Below are 23,359 nucleotides of genomic sequence, written 5' to 3'. Positions count from 1 at the left end.
GAGATGCAATCAGCTGTACATGAAACTGCACATTGCAGTGGCATTGTTCTGTGTATTAAATGTGCTAATGGCTGCTTCGCTTCAGGTGTTATGAAGTGCTCGTTAGCATTTCACAGATTTATGCAGTTAACTCCTAATTGCTAACTAATCCGATGTGTTATTTCTTGGACTAAACCAAAACCTTCTAGATTCCATGTCTTAGTCAAGCTAACCCTGAAGCTATTTGATGTAAATTCTCAATAATTTACATGGTAAAATATAAATATATAATGCAATCTCACATTTATAAAGGTTATAACGTCAACAAGGATTAAAAAAATGTTTTTTAATTTTATTTTCAGAAGATAAGAAAGGAATCACACAGTGCCTTTTATGATGCAAAATAAACTAACGTGACTCAAGACAATATTATACTTATTATTTATAAGTGCTCGGTTAAAGAGTGAGAAGTTCTTGTTTTTAAGATATGGAAATTTTGTCCATGGAACATCCGCACTTTTCAACGATCATGTTGGGAAACTCGGCCACCTCGATCTGTGTGTAATCGCCTTTCTTCAGCAGGTACATGACCGGCAGAGGAGCGCTTTCCACCACTGAGCACGATCTCGGTCCATAGCCGTAATTGCGCTTGGGCTGTTTGCATCCTCCTGTGCAGCGGAAGGCCTGGTATCCAGCAGGCTCCAGGATCCAGTACTGCGCCCACGTTACTTCACGGAAGTTGATGTAATAGTCTTCCCGACAGCACGCTTGATTGTCGGCGTCGCGTCTACAATCGCCCAGGGACCTGTATATATAAAATAATGCATTAGTGATACATGTTACAATCATAAAAATGCAGAAACATACAGGACAGTGGTGACTGTCGGGTCAATCTACACCTATACATACCCGTATTCCTCCAAGTTCAAGGTGTAGAGAACGAGCTCAGGTGTTCCTGTGTTCTTCTCGTTTTCAGTGGTGAATCGCACTCTCTTTGCCATTTCGGCTGCATAACTCCCAGGCCTTTCTCCTTCGATCCGCACTTCCAAATGCAATGGGCTTGCTGGCGTTTTAGACCTGGACCAGTAATGAATCGCTTGGGTCACGTCAAAGCTCCTCCAGCCGATCTCATTCACTGGCACCAACCTATTCGAAAGATAGGAGTAAACATGAAATAATGCATTCCTGCTCTATCAAGCAGCGAATCAGAAATCAGGTGTCTTGTTTAGATAGAATGCTTCATGGTGCTTACCTTGAGTCTACTAGAGATGTGTGGTTGGACTCGTTGCACACCCAGTATATGCTCACTCGGGCATGATTGACTGGTCTGTGCTTCTTCTTCTCGGTCACAGGCTGCTTACGAGGAGCAGTCTGATAAAGTTTCAGTTCTGCCATGGCCACCTCGTTGTTTTCTTTCAGCCTGGTCTCCATGTCAAATACGAAGTGCTGTCGATTCGTGTCTGAGTATTTCATTTCCCCAGTTATATCTAGAAAAATATGAGTATAAACATTTAGTCGGACACATACTATACAGTCTAATAATAACTCGTCTCAGGTGTGGTAGTGTTTTGCACCGTTGGACTTATTTGTATGTTTAATACTAATAATAAGTATAATTAAACAAACCTGTGTTGCCATGAATACGCCTGAGGATTCCAGACAAGCTGGGCAGAGACCTTCTCTTCCGAGCATGGTGTAGTTTCAGCATGGACAGATACTTGCTCTTGATGTGATTCGGGACCACGAGATTTTCCAAGTCTCTTTTCTGGAGGCCGGGCATTTCCGTTAGACCGAGTTTTTGTAGAATGGCCTCCTTCATGTCCTCAGTGGAGTAGGTTTGCGCCAGAGTGATGAGCGCTGCCCACCGCAGCAGGTGGATGAAGAGAGCCATGTCGTAGTGTCCTACTATTGTGAAGTGACTGAAACTGCCCCTGCTCACCTTATATTCAGTCCGACCCCCTGTATCACATCACGTCTAGACCACTTTACAGCCTTAACGGGGTGGTGGTGGGAGGGGGGGTCTCAGGAGTCTGAGCCACTTCAAAGACACGTCGTTAATTGTTAGTCGTTACTTAGTTTTTTTCTTAGATGAGTGCCTCAAAAGATGCTACCCAAATAATGCAAATAATGCTGAATTTAATCTGGACAGTGGGGGTTGCATTTCTGCAATACAGTCAAAAACAGTTATGTAAAAGAAAAGTCTGAACTTCAAAAATTCAGCTTTAATAGCTGCAAGTTTCATTAAATATGACATTATTCTCAATCATGACAAAACATGGTACAAGTTTGTCTCTTGCTTTTAGGTCTTTTAGATGGCTTAAATTTACAGGAAAAATTTAATCAGGAATTACTTTGTCTTATATAAAGTTATTATTACAAATACATACCACAAGGCTGGGCACTTGAAAATGTGGATTGGAAAAAGTTGTTTTAAGGGGGTGATTATCTATTTCTGCTCTACGATCAGTCAGACCTTTTTTTGTCCCACTAACAGGAGGACTAAAGTTGGCCTCAGTCTGCCTTGTGTATTGGCTTATAAGTTCCCTATCAGACAACTCAGGCCTCCGAATGGTCTGATAAATCAACCATTCCCAGACAAATAACCAAATATGCTCCCTGCAGCCTGCTGTTAATAATGTTATTAATGAAGTTATTTAGTCATAATGGAAAATTTCAGGTATTATATTCATACATTAATATTTAATTTCATGTTATATTCTAAATGTTAATGTTTTATGATTACGTAATTAATATTGTTCAGTGACAGTGTAAAACTGTGTTTTTTAATATGGAAGTTGCATTCTGAACTAACCTAATTTTGGTTATTATTGGGTAATAAAAAACTTTTGTTTGTTGTCTACACATCTGATTACACATGATTTATATCACATGTCTATTCACATATAGGTTTTATTTTTTTTTATATACTGTATATCATTTAATATATGTATAAATGTAAGTATTTAAAGCTTGGGTTTGGTAACAGCTAATTACATCTTACATTATTACAACAAAGTTTCCTAGTAAATGAATATCTGTTTCATGCTATAATATTCATATATCTAAATTATATTTCAATTATTCATAAATTGAATTCTGTCCATGAAACAGTTAACCATCCAGATGTTCATGAGTTCTGATGTCAGTGAAAAGTTAATACTCCTAGACTTGCAATTCATTACATGGGCTGCACTGCCTATATGATTTACCTGCCTATTCCAAATCTAATTACACAAAATGCCACTGGTCTAACATCTTAATTGAATAAGTGGAGCCTGCAGGTTTTCTGACCACTTATGTTTTCTGTAAGTATTGGCTACCAGTTCTTCCAATCTCATGTGAATACACATATACATTTAATTTGATTCATTTACCTTAATTCTGTATTAAAATTACTTTGCTTTTTTATTATGAAATACATTACTTTCAATGTGTTCAATATAGAGAATGTCCCCATGTATAAATAACTTATAGATATACTTTTATCAGTTTTTAGTTTAATTTAGTGACAGTCTACAAAACCTTTGAACTTTTCCTGTAATTATTTCAAGATTAAAGATCGTGACTCTTTACACCTTAAACATGGATGAATAAAAGAATATATAATTTTTTTTAATGTGTGTAACTAAGGCTTATACATAACACACACATTTACACTTACAATGCCACAATGGCAATAAAGTTGTAATTCATATTTACAAATATTTAATGATGCACAATGACAATAAAGTTTAATCTAATCTAATCTAAAGTAATATTTGGTAATAAGATATTAAGCATACTAAATATTGATGTGAGTGAGGTAAATATAAGAGAGATATCTTAAAGCCAAAAGGGTCAAAAAGTTAGTCTGGCCAACAATTTGAAAGGCTTTGTGCAATAAAGCTTAAAAAATCTTATAAATCCTGGCACCTTAGTAAAAGTTATAAGCTTTCAAAAATGTATAGTGTACTAGTCTAGTGTACTGCCTTATTATCGTTTGCCTGGCAGTTTACTTCTCAATACACACATATCATATAGACTCATTTATTTGCTATGGTATTTTATGTTGGCTATAGCCTGCTACATACTTTAAAGATCAGTTAGATGATCTAGATGGAAGGTGGGAATTGTCTGTTTTTTTCGTCAAATGATGAACAATAGCCCAGTGGGATAAAAACAACGTTAAACATTGGTCCTTTTCTTTTAGTCTTTTAATCAAAACGCAACTCCAATAAACACATTAGGGGACGTGTTAATGATAGGCTGCGTGTAGCACATTAGCATCACAACGTGGATCCAATGACGACTAGCCGCTTTACAGGCTACTATCCAATATTCATTTTGTGACATATGTGTGCTACTAATATATGTATGTATCTTTATATATATATATATATATATGTATTTAAATGATATATTTATTAAGGCACAGGCAGATTACACAGATTACACAGAATATATAGTATATATATATATATATATATATATATATATATATATATATATATATATATATATATATATAAAATGGTATAATGTAATTGTATACTTTAACATAGGGTCCGAGGTAGTTTTATACTCTAAATTGCATTTATTAATAAAAACGAGCCAACAATCCTACTTAATCTAAAATTAATTTCTTTATTTGTCCAGCAGATGGTGCTATTACACTGTCAGCATTATCATAGTATCTCTAAGGCTTGCATTAAGAAACAAGGACAAATTTGCTTACTGTCTATTAGAATTTTGTCTATGAAATGCTACTCACATTTACTGATGTCTTTTAAACCTATTATGTATGAACAAAACTGACTTCCTTGTTCTTTCAAATAACATTAGTTTTTTTTTTAAGGCGAAGATGGCGTGCTTATATATTGATTTCTTTGGGTTTCTTGTGATAATGATAATCTGTGATGTATAAATTCAGTTCCCATGTTTCGTTGAGTTGAACATCTCAACTCTAGGTACTATACAACATTTTCCTCTGAAAACCCTTTTCGAAGATGTTGCTATTAATCCCTAGAGGTGAAGTGAACATATCTACTAATTAGAAAATGTCATTGCAACTCTACAAAGGAGATCTGAATAAATATTTTTTTTCTCTATAAATATATTTATGGGTGGATTTGTTGGAATCACATATGCACTAATTAACGTTATTTTATTTTTGCAGAAGGACATTTACAAATAAGATGTTAGTTGTAAAAGACTGATTGACAGCAGGACCCATGGGACTACCAGTGTGCAAGCTGGTCAGGAGAAAAGAGCCTGGGGGAGGAAACACTGTCACAAAGAATCGATCCGTGTTTCTGGGCTAATGGATGAGCATCAGCCAATAATACACCAGACAAATAAATAATGAATAACGAAGAGATGCCAGATCACAGGATCTCTGTAAGACATCATAAATGTTCAGCTGACTAAATTGTTCTTCTGCAGTAATATCCAATAATCGTGTCCTTGTGAGTGATTTATGATGCAGGAATAGCGGAATCGGCGCTTCCAGCATCCCTGAGAGTTTCCCCATAAAGCAAAACAGCTGTTGTGTGCTGGTCGCCATGTTGGTGTGGAATTATCACTGGCTCTATTTCAAATGACTCCTGACTCCCTTTATAGGGACACTATCCCGGATGTAATACAGTGGTATCTGCGCACTGTGTAGTGCACTACGTGCATGGAGAAATTTAGGATGGAGCCCTTTTCCTGCCGCTGCAGCCGCATTCCCTGAGCGCGGTGGGCTGCGGGCTGAGGTCGCGCAGGGGAGAGGCACGGCTTTCCACAGCGCCGCGGGACTCGGGCAATGCGCGTCGCTCATTTTCGCCTGTGGAAAGGACCTCTTTCTTTTATAAAGGACTTGCTTTATTTTACACGGACCGTCTCTGCTGTCTAGCAACTAATTTTTTCTTTGGAAGTTGTGTCAAGTTAGTTAGCAGAGCTAGGTTTTCGGCTATCAAGCCTGGCTGCTATAGCTACAGAGCAGTGTCATTAGCTAGCATCCAACTTACTTTGTGGTTAGCCAAACGCACTTTTTTTTATAAAGATGATATAACGAGCGTGTTTGTATGCGTTAACGCTTCACAAATTATTTATTGTACTGAGTAGAAGCGCTTAAACGGAGGTTTATTCAAAGGTTTTTGTTGTCTAATGTCTCGCTTTTAAAGAGTTAACCCTCACATAGCGTCCAGCTAGCGACTTAGCATCCTAGCATATATTTATCTGCTCCCAGGTTCGCTCGCATGAGCTGCTTGTAACTAAAGATCAATTGAAACACTTTTTAATCTCTAATTATTTTTCTTCAGAATTGTATATTTGAAAACATGATCAAATTGCTTTTTATTTATATAATGGGACACCGTTTTATTAAGAAGCAAGACGTGTGAACAGGCGAGCGACATCCTGTCTGGCGAATCTATTTTTAATATAATAGATACATAAATAAATAAATAAACAAATACGTTGAAATTATACTTTTAACCTAAACAAAATGTAGCGGAGACTATTAGGCGAAGCGAAATAAATACAACTAGTACCAAGAAGATAGCTAGGTTTCTAGCTGAGGCAGTGTGAGAGCACCATGGTTCTCTGTTGTGTATGAATGGGAACATGAAGTGTTTTCTTCTGGAGCTAAGCTAGCTCTCTCTCTCTATCTCTTTCTCTGGGTGTGTGTGGCCTCAGCACAGACGTGGCTAGCTGACTCCTTTATTATTGTCAGTGTTTAGATCGTCAACACAATTGTGTCAGATAGTGTAAAAGCGAGGACTGTCACATTTTTTGTTCCACCATGTCGGGGGAAGTTCGTTTGAAAAAGCTGGAGAAGCTGTTCCTGGATGGCCCGGTCCAGTCTAATGGCCAGTGTTTCAGTGTCGAGTCTCTTCTGGACGTCCTCATCTGCCTGTACGATGAGTGCAATAACTCCCCTCTCAGGAGAGAAGAACATTGCAGAGTTTCTGGAGTGGGGTAAGTGTTACGCACAAGGTGACTAGATTGAAATTGATCTTTTGATTAGATGCACAATGAGCATTTTAACAAACTGCACGGCTACAGACAGGTGCAGACTGTGGTCCTTCTGGTATTTGGCACACATCCATTTACACGACTGATCATCACTTTATAGACCCACTGCTGGTGGGAGGTTGTTTAGCTTTTGGATGGTCTTGGTGCTGACCCTGACCTGGAAGGGTCTGTTAGACTTTCACAAGTGTATCAAACTCGGCAGTGGCACTGAACGAACTATAAAATCTCCAGTTTACTGAAGTGATGGGTTAAAGCACAGATGCAGTTTTCACTCCTAATTTATCTAATTAGCTAACTAACTACTCTTCCTGGAAGAATATGGATGTGTTTGAGTAATGTAAACGCTCAAATGTACAGAACAGGGGATAGCCAGGATTGGAAATCCATGGGTTACAGGGTTTTTATAAAAAAGAAAAGAAAATTGTTTGCGTAGCATGTAACTGGTGTACAAAGTAGGTGCGCCAAATAAATTGCACATTAAGTACACACAGCATTCAAACCTGTTCTGCCTGATTCGCTCATACCGAGAGCACACACAATAGCCTGCCACTGCCACATCTGTGTAAGTAGTGTACTACTCTGTGTGATAATGGTCCACCAGATTAAAAGATATCGGACCAGCCATGATCTCTTTACATTAATGGAAAGAAGGCGTTGAATGGCAGAAGTAGTTGCCAGATTGTGCATCAGAGAATAGTGAGGGTTTGCTTACAATCATAGTGGATGTACATGACATACAACCCAAGCTGAATGAGAGTAGCTGCTGGTTAACTAGTTTATGCGTTACTGCGTTAATTTTGCGCTAATGCAAATTAATTGTAACTTTTATTGACAAGCGTTTAATTCAGAGCGCATTTCTGTTTGGACCTTTTTAACGTAAAAATTTAAATACAGATATAAAAGAGCCAAAATTAAAAGTTTAAGACAACACACATTCATGATGTGCTTTCTTTACTCGGATATAAAAAAAAAATTCAGCGTAAATATTTTTTTGATCACCAAGCATTCGTTTTACCGATGTGCCAAGTCTAAAATCAAGCACCAAAAACCGCCATGATGCACACAGCCGACAATTAAAACCGCCCGTGTGGAAACATAGCAAGTTCAGTTTGGTGTCCTGATGATTTCCATAATTTAAAACACTATAATCACTTTAAAACATTTACAGAAATATTTAGTCCTCATGCTCTGTGTGTATGGCTTCACTAATAATAAACATACATTTCCATAAAGCATCAATATTTGTCCATTCCCATGTTGATTAGAGTATTAAAAACTTAAATTATTAATTTAAGGCACATTTATAACAAATAAAAATCTTTGATTGAGTTGCGATGAATCGCAATTAAATATTTTAATATCTCTCTCTCTCTCTCTCTCTCTCTATATATTAAAATATAAATACATACACACACACACACACACACACACACACACACACACATGTGTATGTATGTGTATATAGATAGATAATGTGTTTGTGTGCGTGTGTGTGTGTAGATAGATAGATAGATAGATAGATAGATAGATAGATAGATAGATAGATAGATAGATAGAGATATATGCACTATAGGTTGCTAATTACATGTTTGCATTGTTCCAGTTTTGGGGTCCTGTCCCAGAGTGTTTCCAGTGTGCATTCATCTTTTAGTCAAGTAACAACATGCTGCTAAATATCTAGTAGTCATACCTGCATACTGAACTGCAAGGCTGAGTTCAACATAAAGGATCAGTGTGTATGATACCACAAGCAGGACCGCATTCACATTGTTGCTCAATAACTGAAAATGTATATACACAGATTATCAATTTTACCCCTAATACAACATGTACTCTGATATAGTCCCTAAGTGAAATCAACTGGCCTGTAAATCTTTTTTATCTCTCTCATTAGATGCACAATAGCCAGAATTGTAAATATTTGACATTAGTTCTGGTCCTTTGTTCCCCCCTGGCTGAAAGTTGTTCCCAGCATTACCTCATAACCTTCAGCAGGTCAGCAAAAACGTATCAAACTGTCCTGTGCTTGTTAATAGATATTTTTTAAAGTGCATCTGTAATATAGTAACTCTGACTGTATAACGTTACGTGTTAAACCTATACAGCTCTCACATTGCAGTCGTTAAACCTTTGCATCGTCTGTTCTACACAAACGACAGCTGTGCCTTTAAGGGGACTTGTGTAGCCTATAAAAAGGATAAGTCTTGGAAAATATAAACAGTTGTTCCTATTTCAGGGGAGTTATTCTTGGTGTCGCAGCATTCCTTTTTGTGTTGGAGAATGCTTCAAATGTACACTAAATATGCTTAAAGTCATTACTCTATTTGGTTATTGTTATTAGCTAATTATTTTCTCCCTCTTTGTTGAATGACATCTGATGCCCAGGACCTTGATATACATTAATTTCTAAACTCTACATCTAGATAAAGCATCAAACGGATGTCAGTTTCTTATTGGAAAATGTGATGTAACTGTTCTCCTCCTCTTACAGAACTGTTAACATGTAGCATAGTATTAAGAACTGCACTAAAACAAGTGAGTGTAAAACAAGGAATTTACATCCCCTCTGTCAGCCAGATTTGTTATGATGGTCATAACCTTGTGATAGCCACATGCTTTAGAGGTGTTTTAGCTCAGCTAACTGGATACAGATGATGAACATGTCACCTGTTCAAATGATGGACCTTTGTCATTAATGTTAGTGATTTGTCCAGTTGGAATGTCATGTGCCGGAGAAACCTCCCCAGTTATTTCCTAATAGGCAGTTGATAAAACTGTTTTAGACATTTCTTGCTCACATTAAGGCATTGTATTCTTCTCATTTATTGGCAAGGGCACAGTTTTTCACATCTGTAAGTCTGATCCAGCATGGTGATTTTAACATTTGTAAATTGGTAGCTCCATGCTATCTCCACAGTCATCTGCGTGGAACACTAAACAAAACGTGAGGCTGATTGCAATATGATCGACATGTGAACGCTAGACAAGATCTACCCTAGAGCGCTCCTCCATTGTGCCCAAGGTTTCAAATATCTTGGCTTTCAGACCGCTGGCTTGGTTATTATCAGTATTGGATCAGTACCAGATATTGATTGATGGTTGGAAATACTTTGGTGTTATATTGGGACAAGGACAAAGGGATAAAATTCCAAGATTTTCTGATTGAAGTGCAATCTCTTCTGAATCATCAGTTTTGTTGAATTACATTTTATTTCAAACAAACCACTTTGGCTTAATGTGCTACAGAAAAGCTAAAACAAAAGATAAGGGTTTACAGGCTCTGTTAACTTGGGTTTAAAGGCATGCATAGGTCTGAATGTCACAGATTCAGAGCATGCTTGGATGTTTTTATAGTTCATCTGTTTAATGGAAAATGCTGACTAAACGAACAATCCCTGACTTCTTGTGGTATTTCAAGAAGGCCAGTTATAAGGGGGGTTTCACATCTCATAAATCATAATCACCAATCCAAACAGATCAATTTAATTATATTATGCTGAGCCTTTACCAAGACTGAAGGTGCTTTCTACAGTGCAAGTAACAGAACTCGGGCAGGTTGCGCAATAAAGAAAATTCTAGGTGTATAAATGTGAAAAATGAAAAGTGGAAAATGATAGAGCCTTGTTAGAATCCAGAGCTTCAGCTTTTAACCTTAATGGTTTTTTTATGTATATTGTTTCTCTTGTAATGCACTTTGTGACTATGAAGCCCTAATCACTTAATAATCGCAACTAAAATGCTTATTTTCAATGTGCAACCTTTTAAAACACACGATCAGAGGCCTTTTTTTAATGTTTTAAATAACTGTAAATTACTATAAAAATATGGTAGTTATTTGTTCTATTTATCTATTATGTTCATATAATTGTACCAATGTGTTATTTCTCTACCACAGCGATTTAACAATGTAAACATTTTAATTATAAAACATTGCGAGTTTTAACAGTTTATACAGTAGTTGGATGTAATGTGGAATATCTGAAAGGCGAGTTAGTTTCTGTTCACATTTGCAATATAGCTGTGATACAGTTTTTAAAACCTCACTCTTTTCTCTCCTCTAAATTAAAAAAAAAATGAACTGCTCTGATTAACATTCTTGTAACATAACTTACTCGTTTTATAGCCGGAAATGTCCGAGACATGTTGCGCTATGAAAATAATGCACACATTCTGACCAATCAGATTTAAGCCAAAGAGTGTGTGAAAAATGATCTATGTATTATTATACTATTACTTATATTGTCTGATCTATCAACAAATTCCTTTTTTTAAGAAAAAAAAAAAAATCAGTATATGAATATAAACGTTCTGTTCAGGATGGATGATTGTTTGCATGTGCTTATATCTTCTTTGCCTCTGTTTGCTCTCAGCTGTATCTCTATTCACACACTTGAGTAGGAGTGTGACCCCGAAGTGGTCAAAGAAGTTGCATGTTTGGACAGGACTAAATGCATTTAAAGAATTTTTGCATATTAATTCACACCCAAGAGGACTTTTTTAAATGATGTGGTATAGGTTTAGTATTTGTATTGGGTAAGAACTGTTGAATCTCACTTTTTCACACTATGTGGCACTGATCCCTTTATAGTCTCAGTTGAAATGTTTATTTAAAATGTGCAAACTATTATTGTTTACTGACATAAAACACAAGCTCAAAGGCCTTTTAGGATTTTATTTTTACTGGAGCAGACTGACTAATCTACTTAATTGCATAACCGCTTTAGCTGCCTGCTGTAGTGGATTCTTACCCTCTATGGAAGTCATGTTGCACTGCTTGCTTGTTGCTTTGCCTTTATATGGTGTCACATTGCAGGGCAACCCAGGCGATGCGCAGTATGGTTCATTTAATTTATATCCAAATGTCTACCTCACTACACAGAGGAACACTGTTTCTGATGTCAGGGTGGCACAAATAATGTTTTAATACATGATTTTGATCATGGGCATGACAGCTTGTATCAATTTAGGGAGTATTTGTATGATGTTTTTTTTATTGTTATTTTTTTATTATTATTTTTTTTAATATAGCTTTTCATGTTGCACTGTATGTTAAATGGATATTAGGATAATATAAATGGATAGATGGCTTAGGATAGAGTTTACAGCTAATTGCAGAAAATAGTAAATTAGAGGGTAGCAATTGCAGTTGGTAATTTAATGTGTGTGTGTGTGTGTGTGTATGTATGTATATATATATATATATATATATATATATATATATATATATATATATATATATATATATATATATATATATAAAATACATACACTACATATTAAATGGCATATACTACAATATTCACACACAAGACAAATATTAATGCAAAAGCCCTCTATAGAAAGATCTTGGCACGAAAACGTGTACCGTTACACTTCTAATATATCTCTCTCTCCATCACCTTGGAACAACACAAAAAGTTGAGTGCTCATGCTGTGCATCAGGTGCAGAAGCCGGCTTAAAAAAAAAAGAGAGGCCAGCGTTGCTTTAGAGGTTGCAGAAGCAGAAGGTCCGCTTGTCAGTGCTCAGACCAAACGCCACAGACTGCAAGTCTTCCTCTCTTCTAAAGCTGGTTTACAAGAAACCCCGCAAACAGTTTGCTGAAGACAACCTGTCCAAGAGCATGAATTACTTGAGCCGTGTCCTGGTCTGATGAGACTAGGATAAACTTGTTTGGCTCGGATGGTGTCCAGCATGTGTGGTGACGCCCTTGTGAGGAGCAAGAGTGCTGTAGGTACTGGGGAGCTGCGGTTCGTTGAGGGAAACATGGATTCCAACACGTACTGTGACATTCTAAAGCAGAACATGACGCCCTTCCTTCAGAAACTGGGCCAAATGCCAGTTTTTGAACAAAACGACCCCAAACACATGGGCAAGACGACAACTGCGTTGCTGAAGAAGCTGAAATTGAAGGTGATTGAGTGGCCAAGTATGTCTCCAGACCTGAACCCTATTAAGCACCTATGGGGCATCCTCAAGCAGAAGGTGGAAATGCACTATGTGTTTTACATCCAGCAGCTCTGTGATGTCATTTTGGAGGAGTGGAAGAGGATCCCAGCAACAAACTGTGCAGCTCTGGTGAATTCCATGCCCAGGAGAAATAAGGCAGTGTTAGATAACAATGGTGCTCACACAAGCTATTGACACTTTGGGCACTTTTGACATGTTCACTTAGGGTGTACTCACTTTTGTTGCTAGTTATTTATACAATAATAAATAGATGATGAGTTATTTTTAGAGGACAGTAAATTTGTACTGCTATACAAAGCAGTTTGAAAAAGGTTGAAAAAAATCTCACATTCAGTAGTGATTAAATCACAGTAGTCAGACTGTCATTTTACCATGCCATTTGTTAAACTGGAGATTTGCAAGATGTGAATATATTTACAGGATGCCAATAAGGTCAGAATTAAAAAGTAAATAAAACATTTTTATGCTTGCATAAAGTTTACCATACAAATCTTGAGTTGGCCGAAAACTAGATTTAACCTTTCGCTGGCTTTTTTTTGTTTTTGGCAGAATCGAACCATCTCAGCATCCAGCAGATTTTTCCAAAATACCACACATTTACGTCTATATACTGACTAAATGTGGAGCTGTAGGAAAGTCATATGGAGTAAAAATGCTTGTTAAACATTGTATTGTATAAAACTTGTGAAATTGTGAATTAGGGGTTAAATAAGACACAGCGACACACTTGTGCACCTTCTATTGTTAATGACTGGTGTTTTTTGTAAGAAAAGATTAAGCCGGGATGTGTTCCCACACGGTTGTGTTTTAAAGGATCTTTAACTGCTTGTTCTTTGCCCATTGAGAAAATGGATACACCTGTGCCACGGGCACTGTAGGGAATGTGGACTTGATGGTGTAGTAGTGTCAATGAGACCACTGAATCTTGTTTTGTTTTAGACCAGAGGGGGTAACATTACCTTGTTTTCTTGTAACTGAGCTCTTGCTAGCAAAGTGGAATGGTTCATTGCTTAATCCATCAATGGTTTTACAAACCCCAAATAAGTTTTGTGTCCAGACTCTTGTCTTCTTGTTGCATTCCTTTAAAATGTTTACTTTTCAAATAATAAAATTATTCAGTTCCTGATATGATCAGGTATGTTTTTTCCCCAGGGGACCAAATTAAGGAGAATTAATTTTCAAAGAAAATGAAAACCCCTTTATTTGTATTCAGATTCATTACTGATGATCAGTGGGTAAGCAATAAAGTGTTTTTGCAAACCAGTTGTAAATTGTAGAGGCTTGAGATTGTTTATTCAGTTTGTAACAATTTTTGTTTCACTCCCAATGGTAAAATGGCTTGTTAATTTCCGTTTACTGACCACATGCTATTTATTTTCTGTGTCTCTACAGCTAAACCATTCACATCTAAAGTGAAACAGATGAGACTACACAAAGAAGACTTTGAAATTCTGAAAGTGATTGGACGAGGAGCTTTTGGGGAGGTGAGTAAAAGATTCATTAACCCAAGCATTATGGAGAGTGGAGTCAGAGTGGAGGGACAGTGAAAATTTTTAAACGAATTCACAAAAAAAAAAACAATACAGATGTTTTTTGCATCACTCCGATTATAATCATCATCTGTAAAAAGACTGCACATCTTAATTACCAAATTGAAATATATTTAGGCTTTGAAGCTCAGACAGCTAGACGTTTCCTGCAGCATGGGTACGTCGTATAATTTACTCTGTAGTGGCAAATAGACATTTTTCTTCTCCATTCCTTTAGATCTACAATCCAGATGTGCTGTTACAGTGTGGCATCTGTCATCAAAGTGATTGTATTACACCATGCTTGAGATGTGGTTTTCCACAGACTTGTTTTATTTTTATTAATAAGAATTTATTTATTTTTATACATTTTTGCACACGTTTAATCAAAACAGTGCAGCTTCTCAGGGTATGTGTTTCTTTTTAGGGTTGCTCAGGGTATAAAATTGGTTGACTGCAGTAAAAATTAAATGGTTCATTTATACTAAATAAAGTTGAGTCCTTGTTGAATCCCAATTTGTGTTTTACAGTTTATCACATCATTAACTTCTATAGCTTGACTAATTACGTTTATGCAACAGAAATGGTAATTAATTGGATTAAACATTTTTAGCAAGATAATTAATTATAATATGATTAGTTTATATATAAAGGTTCAGTATTGGCAGTAATTAAAAAACACATGATTATAAGCCATGCACTGCTCTCAAGGGAGTGCTGTAGGAATGTTGTTGCACTATTTTCATAAGTTGGAAAATTGATGTGCATATTAATAGTGTTTAAGTGTTGTAGCTGAAATGCAGGCTCTTCTCTCTGCATAGCCAATGGGGCTAAAGAGACTTTTTCATTTAGCATCATAAGCTGCCTTTTATCACCTCCATCACTGCAGTTTGGTAATGGTGTAACTGAGGCAGTGTGCTGCATTGATTCATTGGTGAGGTACATGCTTCCCATCATCATCAGAGGTGGCTCTGATACAAAAAATGGAGAAGCTGACTTTTTTGTCCTGGTGTTTACTCCCCTGTAGTTACCCAACTCTGTCTGGAATGTGCAGTGCTCAATTGCTGCTTGTTTTGGCTTATTAGCTAAGAAATAAATCACACAGTTTCTTTAGTTGAACTCTTCAAACAGCAATTCCAGTTTTCTGTATTTGGCTGTTTAATGGCTCGAGTTTGATCTGAAATTGCATTTTATAAATTCAAATATTCTACTGTCCTAATTTTAAGTGTACCTTAAAATTATCTTATTAATTGCAGGTAAGTGTTTCATTTACATTTATGGCATTTGGAAAATACCCTTAACCAGAGCAACCTTTCTCATTTATACCACTGAGTAATGGCAGACTGTGAGCCCTTGTGGTGCAGGACTCACTGTGAGCCCTTGTGGTGCAGGACTCACTGTGAGCCCTTGTGGTGCAGGACTCACAACTGTGGAACTCACAACCTTTCAGTCAAAAGTCCAGTCTTTTCCCACTGAGCTAGCACTTAACTACACTTTAACCACTGAGCTAGCACTATACCAACATGCCACACATGATGATGTTTCTGTATGCCTTGCACTTGGTTAATTTGTTAACAAATGATCAATGACAAATGAATGTTTTAATTATATTTGTTAGCTTTAGCTATTGATGGCTATAATAGCAACGGTGTTATTAGGCAGCATTTGCAAATTAACTTTACATTAGTCTAGGGGTGTCCAATCCTTTCCACAAAGGGCCGGTGTGAGTGCAGGTTTTCATTCCAACCAAGCAAGTCCACACCAAATCCTACCTGTTTAAATGATTTTCATTTTCAAAGACTATCAGGTGTGACCCTTGATTGGTTGGAATGAAAATGCATTGGTGTGTTTAGCGGTTAGCAATCATTAACATGAAAATGCTATTCAGTTAACCTAAAATATTTAGCCTCTCCTAAAAGTCTGTCAGAATGTGAGCCTGTGCTTATATGTTAGCTTTTACAAATGCAATACTACCTGTAATACATGTTTTATCTGTACATATCTGAAACCTGATGAATGTGTTCCATCAAATATTGTATTTCCTTGATATATTATGTATATAATATTAATATTAGCACATTTCATGTTGAACCATTTCTATCATTTAGATACAAGGTTATAAAGTAACTCCATTCTTTCATTTGCATGTATATAAATGTATTTAAATAAATATAGGTTTGAGATGCAACAGAACACAAAATAGAAAGGGGGTACAATCCAAAAGCTAGATGTTAATTGCTGTAGCTTGTTATTATGAGAGAGTAAAGCTAATTGCTGTCACATTGGCCAACATCACCAAAGCCTTCCAGCATTTGGTTGCTTTGATTAAACGTTTTTATGTGGGTTTTTTTTTTTTTTTTTTTAAAGCATACATACCTAAAAATGTTTGTGGCATTCTTACACCACAGTTAAAAGGGCATCCAATAAAGATTTAATTTGTATTACATTTACCTTGTTTACTTATGCAGACTCTCTGTGGATGATTAGTTTAGTCACTGACATTTATCTTGAAAATCGGCTTCATTAAAATAGAATGGAAACACTAAAATTTCTTTGTATTTTCAATGGGAGAAGAATTATTTTTCTGTATTACGAGTGTTATTGATAAGAATCTTTCATTATCATCCGTGTATGTCATGTTATCCTACAGACAGTAATTACCCACAATCCACTTATTTGTTGCTATTTAAACCAAGTGAGCCATGCTACAATTCAATAACTATGATGAGTTTGGGGTTCCAGATTTTGGATTTAATGCCCAGATGTCATTGCAAGAATAGGCAACTACAAAATGCAATCACAAACAATTTTAATGAGTTTGAAACATATCCTGATCGTGAAAAATTATTTCAACAATTTATTACAGATTTTCTTTTTCTGTTTGTATATTCCAGGTAGCAGTTGTAAAGGTGAAGAACTCTGACAAGGTTTTTGCCATGAAGATTCTGAATAAGTGGGAGATGCTGAAAAGAGCTGAGGTACCTGTCAAATGATGACAATAATGTGGATACATTTGTGGAAATTCTTCTTCTTTCGGTTTCTTCCATTAGGGTTACCACAGCGAATCATTCGTCTCCATGCCCCCTGTCCTCTAAATCTGCCTTTTCCAAACCAACTACCTTCATGTCTTCCCTCACCACTTTACATAAACCTCCTCCTTGGTCTTCCTCTTTTCATCATTCCTGGTGGCTCCATCCTCCGCATTCTACTACGGATATACCCCCTGTGCCTCCTCTGCACATGTCTAAACCATCTCAATCTCACCTTCCTCACCTTGTCTCCAAAACGTTCTACATGTGCTGTCCCCCTAATAAACTCATGTCTAATCCTGTCCATCCTCATCACTCCCAACGAAAACCTAAACATCTTCAGCTCTGCTACCTCCAGCTCCACCTCCTGTCTTTTACTCAATGCCACTGTCTCTAATCCATACAACATCGCAGGTCTCACCACAGTCCTATAAACTTTCCCTTTCACTCTTGCTGATACTGTTCTATCATAAATCACTCCTGCCACTCTTCTCCACCCTCCACCCTGCCTGCACTCTTTTCTTCACTTCTCTCACATATAAGTTTGTGGAAATAAGTCCTATGAATTGCATCTGTAATATCTATTTGAATCAGGGATGTCAAATGCAATGCATTAGTAACGTGTTATAGCAAATACATTTTTACGGCACAAATTTAACGCTCGATTAATGCAACGCATTTCTGTTTGACCGTTTTTATAAAAAAAATATAAATAAATAAATATAAAAGAGGCAAAATAAAACATGCAACGCCACACACATTTATTCACGATGTCTTTTCTTTACTCTGATATAAGAAAAAGAATAATTCAACTCCACTGAAAAATAATTTTAATAACTAAACATTTGTTTTGCTGATGAGCCAAGTTTCAAATCAAACAACAAAATCAGCCATAATGCACATATCCGGCAATTAAAACCGTCCGTGTGGAAACATAGCAAAGGTTCTGTTTAAAACAATTTAAAACACCATAATTACTTAAAACATTTACAATTTGTTATGCTCTTTGTTGTGTATTGCTTCACTAATAATAAACATATATTTGCATAAAGCATCAATATTTGTCCATGCCCATGTTGATTCAATTTATTAAAAACTTGAAATTTATTCATTATAGGTACATTAGAACAGATAAATGTGCGATTAAATATTGCAATTAAATTATTCGCATGACACCGCGAATTTTAATATTATTTTTAATTTTAATAATTTTAATTTAACCTGTTTATTTGGAACTCACAAGATGTTGCTGAAAAAGTAACTCTTATGTTTGTATGTAGACGGCCTGCTTTCGGGAGGAGCGTGATGTTCTGGTGAATGGAGACAGCCAATGGATCACAACACTACACTACACCTTTCAGGATGAAAACTTTCTGGTGAGCCTACAATGATGTCATTGATGATTAATCTGTTTTGTTGATTGTGCTGGTGCCCTGGCAGCAGCATTTTTCACTAACACAGTGCCAGTGCTGCCATTGTAGCCACTGTCTTTTTTCAAGTAACCAGCAATCCTTTGTGTGATCCAATTTGGATTTCAATGGTTTGAGGGACAAACCCTTAAATCTTTAGATGAGGGGGTTTAGCATGGCATGTGTAATCATGAATGACAAGAGTACTGCTCTTAAAATAAAAGCAAAGTCATTCAGTATTTGTACAGCAAATATACAGTGGTGTGTCCTGATTTCTTATTTTTTTGCACGTTTGTCACTTTAATGTTTCAGATCATCAAACTAATTTAAATATCACTAAAATTTAACACAAGTGAACACAACATGCAGTTTTTAAATGAAGGTTTTTTTATTATTGAGGGAAAACAAAATGCAAAACTACATGGCCCTGTGTGAAAAGGTGTTAAAACTGTGGTTTATCATACCTGAGTTAAATTTCTCTAGCCACACCCAGGCCTGATTACTGCCACACCTGTTCGCAATCAAGAAATCTCTTGAATAGGACCTGCCTATTTTTTGAGCTCTATCAGTCTGGAAAAGGTTATAAAGCCATTTCTTAAGTTTTGGGATTCCAGCGAACCACAGTGGGAGCCATTATTCACACCTGGCAAAACATGGAACAGTGGAGAACCTTCCCAGGAGTGGCTGGCCGACCAAAACTACCTCAAGAGCACCGTGACAACTCATCCAAGAGGTCACAAAAGACCCCACAACAACATCCAAAGAACTGCAGGCCTCACTTGCCTCAGATAAGGTCAGGGTTCAGGACTCCACCATAAGAAAGAGACTGGGCAAAAGTCTGCATGGCAGAGTTCCAAGACGAAAACCGCTGCTGAGCAAAAAAGAACATAAAGGCTTGTCTCTGTTTTGCCAGAAAACATCTTGATGATCCACAAGACTTTTGGAAAAATACTCTGTGGACTGACAAGACTAAAGTTGATCTTTTTGGAAGGTGTGTGTCCCATTACGTCTGGCGTAAAAGTAACAACGCAATATGGTGGTGGTAGTGTGATGGTCTGGGGCTGTTTTGCTGCTTCAGGACCCGGAAGACTTGCTGTGATAAACGGATCCATGAATTTAGCTGTTTACCAAAAAATCCTGAAGGAGAATGTCCAGCCATCTGTTCGTGACCTCAAGCTGAAGTGAACTTGGGTTCTGCAGCAGGACAATGATCCAAAACACACCAGCAAGTCCACCTCTGAATGGCTGAAGAAAAACAAAATGAAGACTTTGAAGTGGCCTAGTCAAAGTTCTGACCTGAATCCTATTGAGATGCAGTGGCATGACCTTAAAAAAGGCGGTTCATGTTGAAATTACAACAATTCTGCATAGATGAGTGGACCAAGATTCCACCACAGCACTGTAACAGACTCATTGCAAGTTCGCAAATGTTAGATTGCAGTTGTTGCTACTAAGGGTGGCCCAATCAGTTATTAGGTTTTGGGGCAAACACTTTTTCACACAGGTTCATGTAGTTTTGGATTTTGTTTTTGTTTTGTTATCATGTTTTGTTATCATTTTCACAATGATAAAAACTTTCATTTAAAAACTGCATGTTGTGTTCACTTGTTATCTTGTACTAATATTTCAAATCAAATCAAATTTTATTCATCACATACACATACATACAGGGTACAACATGCAGTGAAATGCTTTATACGACGGTCCGGCATGAGGGGAATAGGGTGGGGAGAAAGAAAAGAAGCAGATAAAGTATAAAGTATGAAAACTATATAAAATAGAATATAAGAATTTAAATTGGTTTGATGATCTGAAACATGAAAGTGTGACAAACATGCAAAAAAAACAAGAAATCAGGCCAACACTTTTCCACACCACTGTAGTCTTAGCATTTATTTAGCCATTTTGAGTTGGTATGATGACAAAATTACGCCTGCTGATTTAAAACTGAACCAATACAACTGCACCTGGAACAGGAACACTTTTGCTGAAATAGGACTGGCCCTTTAAGGCTAAATGTGTTGAATTCAATATTTGCCAACTGCACGGACACCATATTGGTGGAAAAGCTGTAACTGTGTTAGTATTATTTATAACCCTGTACTTGTGCATTCATTTATTAAATGTGTGTACATCGTGGTTATATTTTATTTAAGACCAGAAGAGTACTTCTTGTTTGTTAATTCTTATGTACCCTGTTTACGGTTCTTCTCAATAAGTTTCAACCTACTCCAGATAAGAGCTGAGCCAGATGGACAAGCGGAGGTTGCTGAGTAACATGAACAATAGTTGGTGAATGTATTATTCTGACACAGTAATGTAATATGGCTTCTGGCATGTCGTTCTCCTGCAGTATCTGGTGATGGATTATTATGTGGGGGGAGATCTCTTGACGCTGCTGAGTAAGTTTGAGGACCGTCTACCTGAGGAAATGGCCCGATTTTACCTGGCTGAGATGGTCCTGGCTATTGACTCTGTACATCAGCTCCATTATGTCCACAGGTAAGGTTCACGGTTCACTGCATACTGATGGACATCAAGCAGTCATGGATACTCTTTTTAACTAGACAGATTAACAAGGCAGAAAGTGTCATGGTCAGGGCTCACTAACTAACAGATAACAGCATGATATCTATGGCGAAAACCAGTTATCTGCAATGATCTGACTGAGAGCTATGTTGTAAATTGAATTTAAGATGTCTGTAATTACATACAAGACCCTGTGGATCTACATAATCGGTGCCTGGTGTTTTATTTTATTATATAGGATTTTTAGGGCACACAGGTTTTTAAATGGAGGTGTTTTTTGTGAGCTGTTAATTGCATGTTGCTGAGAAGCAGATCTGAACTGTTCATGTGGAACCTGCTCACTCGTGTAGAATTAAAGATGGGTAATTACTTGTTTGGGTGTGCAGAGAGCTGTTCAGCACATGAAAGAATGCCTAGCACAATTTAACAGGCCAGGCGTTTTAATGTTGCCTTAACAATATTAAACAGTCATTATTATTGATTTATTTGTGTAATATGCTGCAATAAATAGAATTTGAGAGTTGTTGGTGTTGCACAAATATCAAAGTGGACTTGAATTCTAGCTAAGCAGCTATTATTGTGACTGGGGGTCGTTTCAGGAAAGACCAGTCTGAGCTTCCTGTGGGTTCAACCTTGTCGTGCTATTGTGTCTAAGAGGACGGCACAAAACCACACCTCGGTGTTGCAACCCAAGTGTGCTCCTTGTAGAAGTTTATTTTCCATTTAGTATATAACATGGTTTATATTTGTTCATCATAGTGTTCTGTTACATGAGATGGCAATAGCAGTCTAGTGACTTTTGATTGGTGAATAGTTCTGTGATGCCAGGCACAATATTTCTGAGGAAAAAAAAAAGGTTTGTTTGGACTGAGCCCTTGACTTATCACATGGCATAGGATGAGCAGGGCATTCCTTAGTAGCTGCAGAACCAGTGTGCTAGGATGTCTTGTTAGTGTTTGACTGTTATGCTAGTGATGTGCGAAATAGTTTTGATATTAATGGTAGCCAAACTTGTGAAACTTGATTACCGTAATTTCCAGACTACTAAGCGCACCCAAATATAAGCACTGGATTTCACAAAGATTTTTATTTTTAACATTGAAACTAATGAACTTTACACAGGCTTTAACGAAAGACAGTGCCTGTTACACGGCTTGTATACGGTAGCCTACCTAGAAAGTCATTGGTCACTGTCTTCCTCCTTCCTTTCACAACAATTTCTTATTGATTTTTTTTGTGCGTTTAAAAATCACCACCGTTGAAGCTTTTCTCCCGATGCCGTGCAGCTCAGAACACAGGTGAAGTGCGTTTTTTTCATGCCCGTTTTTTTTCAGCGTAACGAATGATTCGCATGTCCTGTTGACAGTCCGAGTGAGCGGCAGGTCAAACGTCAGAGGAACCTCATCCATATTAATGATGTGGTGCAGCCCGATTCAGTGGGAGCGCATCTGATTTAATATAAAGAGTTTCATTGGTTCACCTGAACCCGCTCGCCAATTTCATTGGTCTAATGTTACGGGGCTCAGCTTTTTGGCTTGAAGCTTGTGAACCCGGGAAAAAAAAACAGGAATTAGCCGCTTCATTGTTTATGCTGCGAGGTTCAAAGCGTGGGGAAAAAGTAGCGGCTTATAGTCCGGAAAATACAGTAATAAGTCTCTGAGAACATGACACCACAAATCATGAATGAGCAGCAGTTACTGATAACTGAAATCTCACTGGTGTCTCACCCTTGAGAAAGCACATTATTGGAAGCTAACTAGCTCTCTGTCTATTGGGAAATGCATATATTAATACATATTTCTACATATTAGGAAATTCTGGCTGAAGTGGACATGTTAGCCATTTAATGCTGTCTTGAGTATTCAGTAAATATATTTAAATTGATCTAATATGCAAGTCATTTGAATGAATTGTTCAGCT

General features: G+C 37.0%; 2 protein-coding genes across 2 annotated transcripts in view; one reads left to right on the top strand and one right to left on the bottom strand.

The window, feature by feature from the left end:
• Positions 1 to 310: 310 nt before the first annotated feature.
• Positions 311 to 1,924, bottom strand: lft2 (lefty2). The gene is made up of 4 exons (XM_046856184.1): positions 1,606 to 1,924; positions 1,232 to 1,466; positions 889 to 1,125; positions 311 to 784 (listed from the first exon to the last, which is right to left on the bottom strand). Exons 1-4 carry the CDS (start codon positions 1,868 to 1,870, stop codon positions 460 to 462), a joined length of 1,062 nt encoding a protein of 353 aa, XP_046712140.1. The 5' UTR covers positions 1,871 to 1,924; the 3' UTR covers positions 311 to 459.
• A 3,742-nt stretch (positions 1,925 to 5,666) lies between these two features.
• The window catches only part of cdc42bpaa (CDC42 binding protein kinase alpha (DMPK-like) a), a 45,510-nt gene continuing 27,817 nt past the window's right edge, over positions 5,667 to 23,359 (top strand). Inside the window, 6 exon segments of the mRNA XM_046855307.1 lie at positions 5,667 to 6,885; positions 6,887 to 6,918; positions 14,336 to 14,427; positions 17,367 to 17,450; positions 18,782 to 18,877; positions 21,264 to 21,412. Coding sequence (XP_046711263.1) covers positions 6,743 to 6,885; positions 6,887 to 6,918; positions 14,336 to 14,427; positions 17,367 to 17,450; positions 18,782 to 18,877; positions 21,264 to 21,412 — 596 coding nt within the window. The 5' untranslated portion in view covers positions 5,667 to 6,742.

The sequence above is a fragment of the Silurus meridionalis genome, chromosome 8 (assembly GCF_014805685.1).
Source record: "Silurus meridionalis isolate SWU-2019-XX chromosome 8, ASM1480568v1, whole genome shotgun sequence".
NCBI lineage: Eukaryota > Metazoa > Chordata > Actinopteri > Siluriformes > Siluridae > Silurus > Silurus meridionalis.
This window is presented reverse-complemented; position numbering and strand designations above follow the sequence as displayed.

Coding starts and splice junctions, on each gene's coding strand:
- lft2 (XM_046856184.1), bottom strand. CDS start 1,870: ATGGCTCTCTTCATCCACCTGCTGCGGTGGGCAGCGCTCATCACTCTG. Junction 1,126..1,231: donor ACATCTCTAGTAGACTCAAG/GTAAGCACCATG, acceptor TCTTTCGAATAG/GTTGGTGCCAGTGAATGAGA. Junction 785..888: donor TTGAACTTGGAGGAATACGG/GTATGTATAGGT, acceptor TTATATATACAG/GTCCCTGGGCGATTGTAGAC.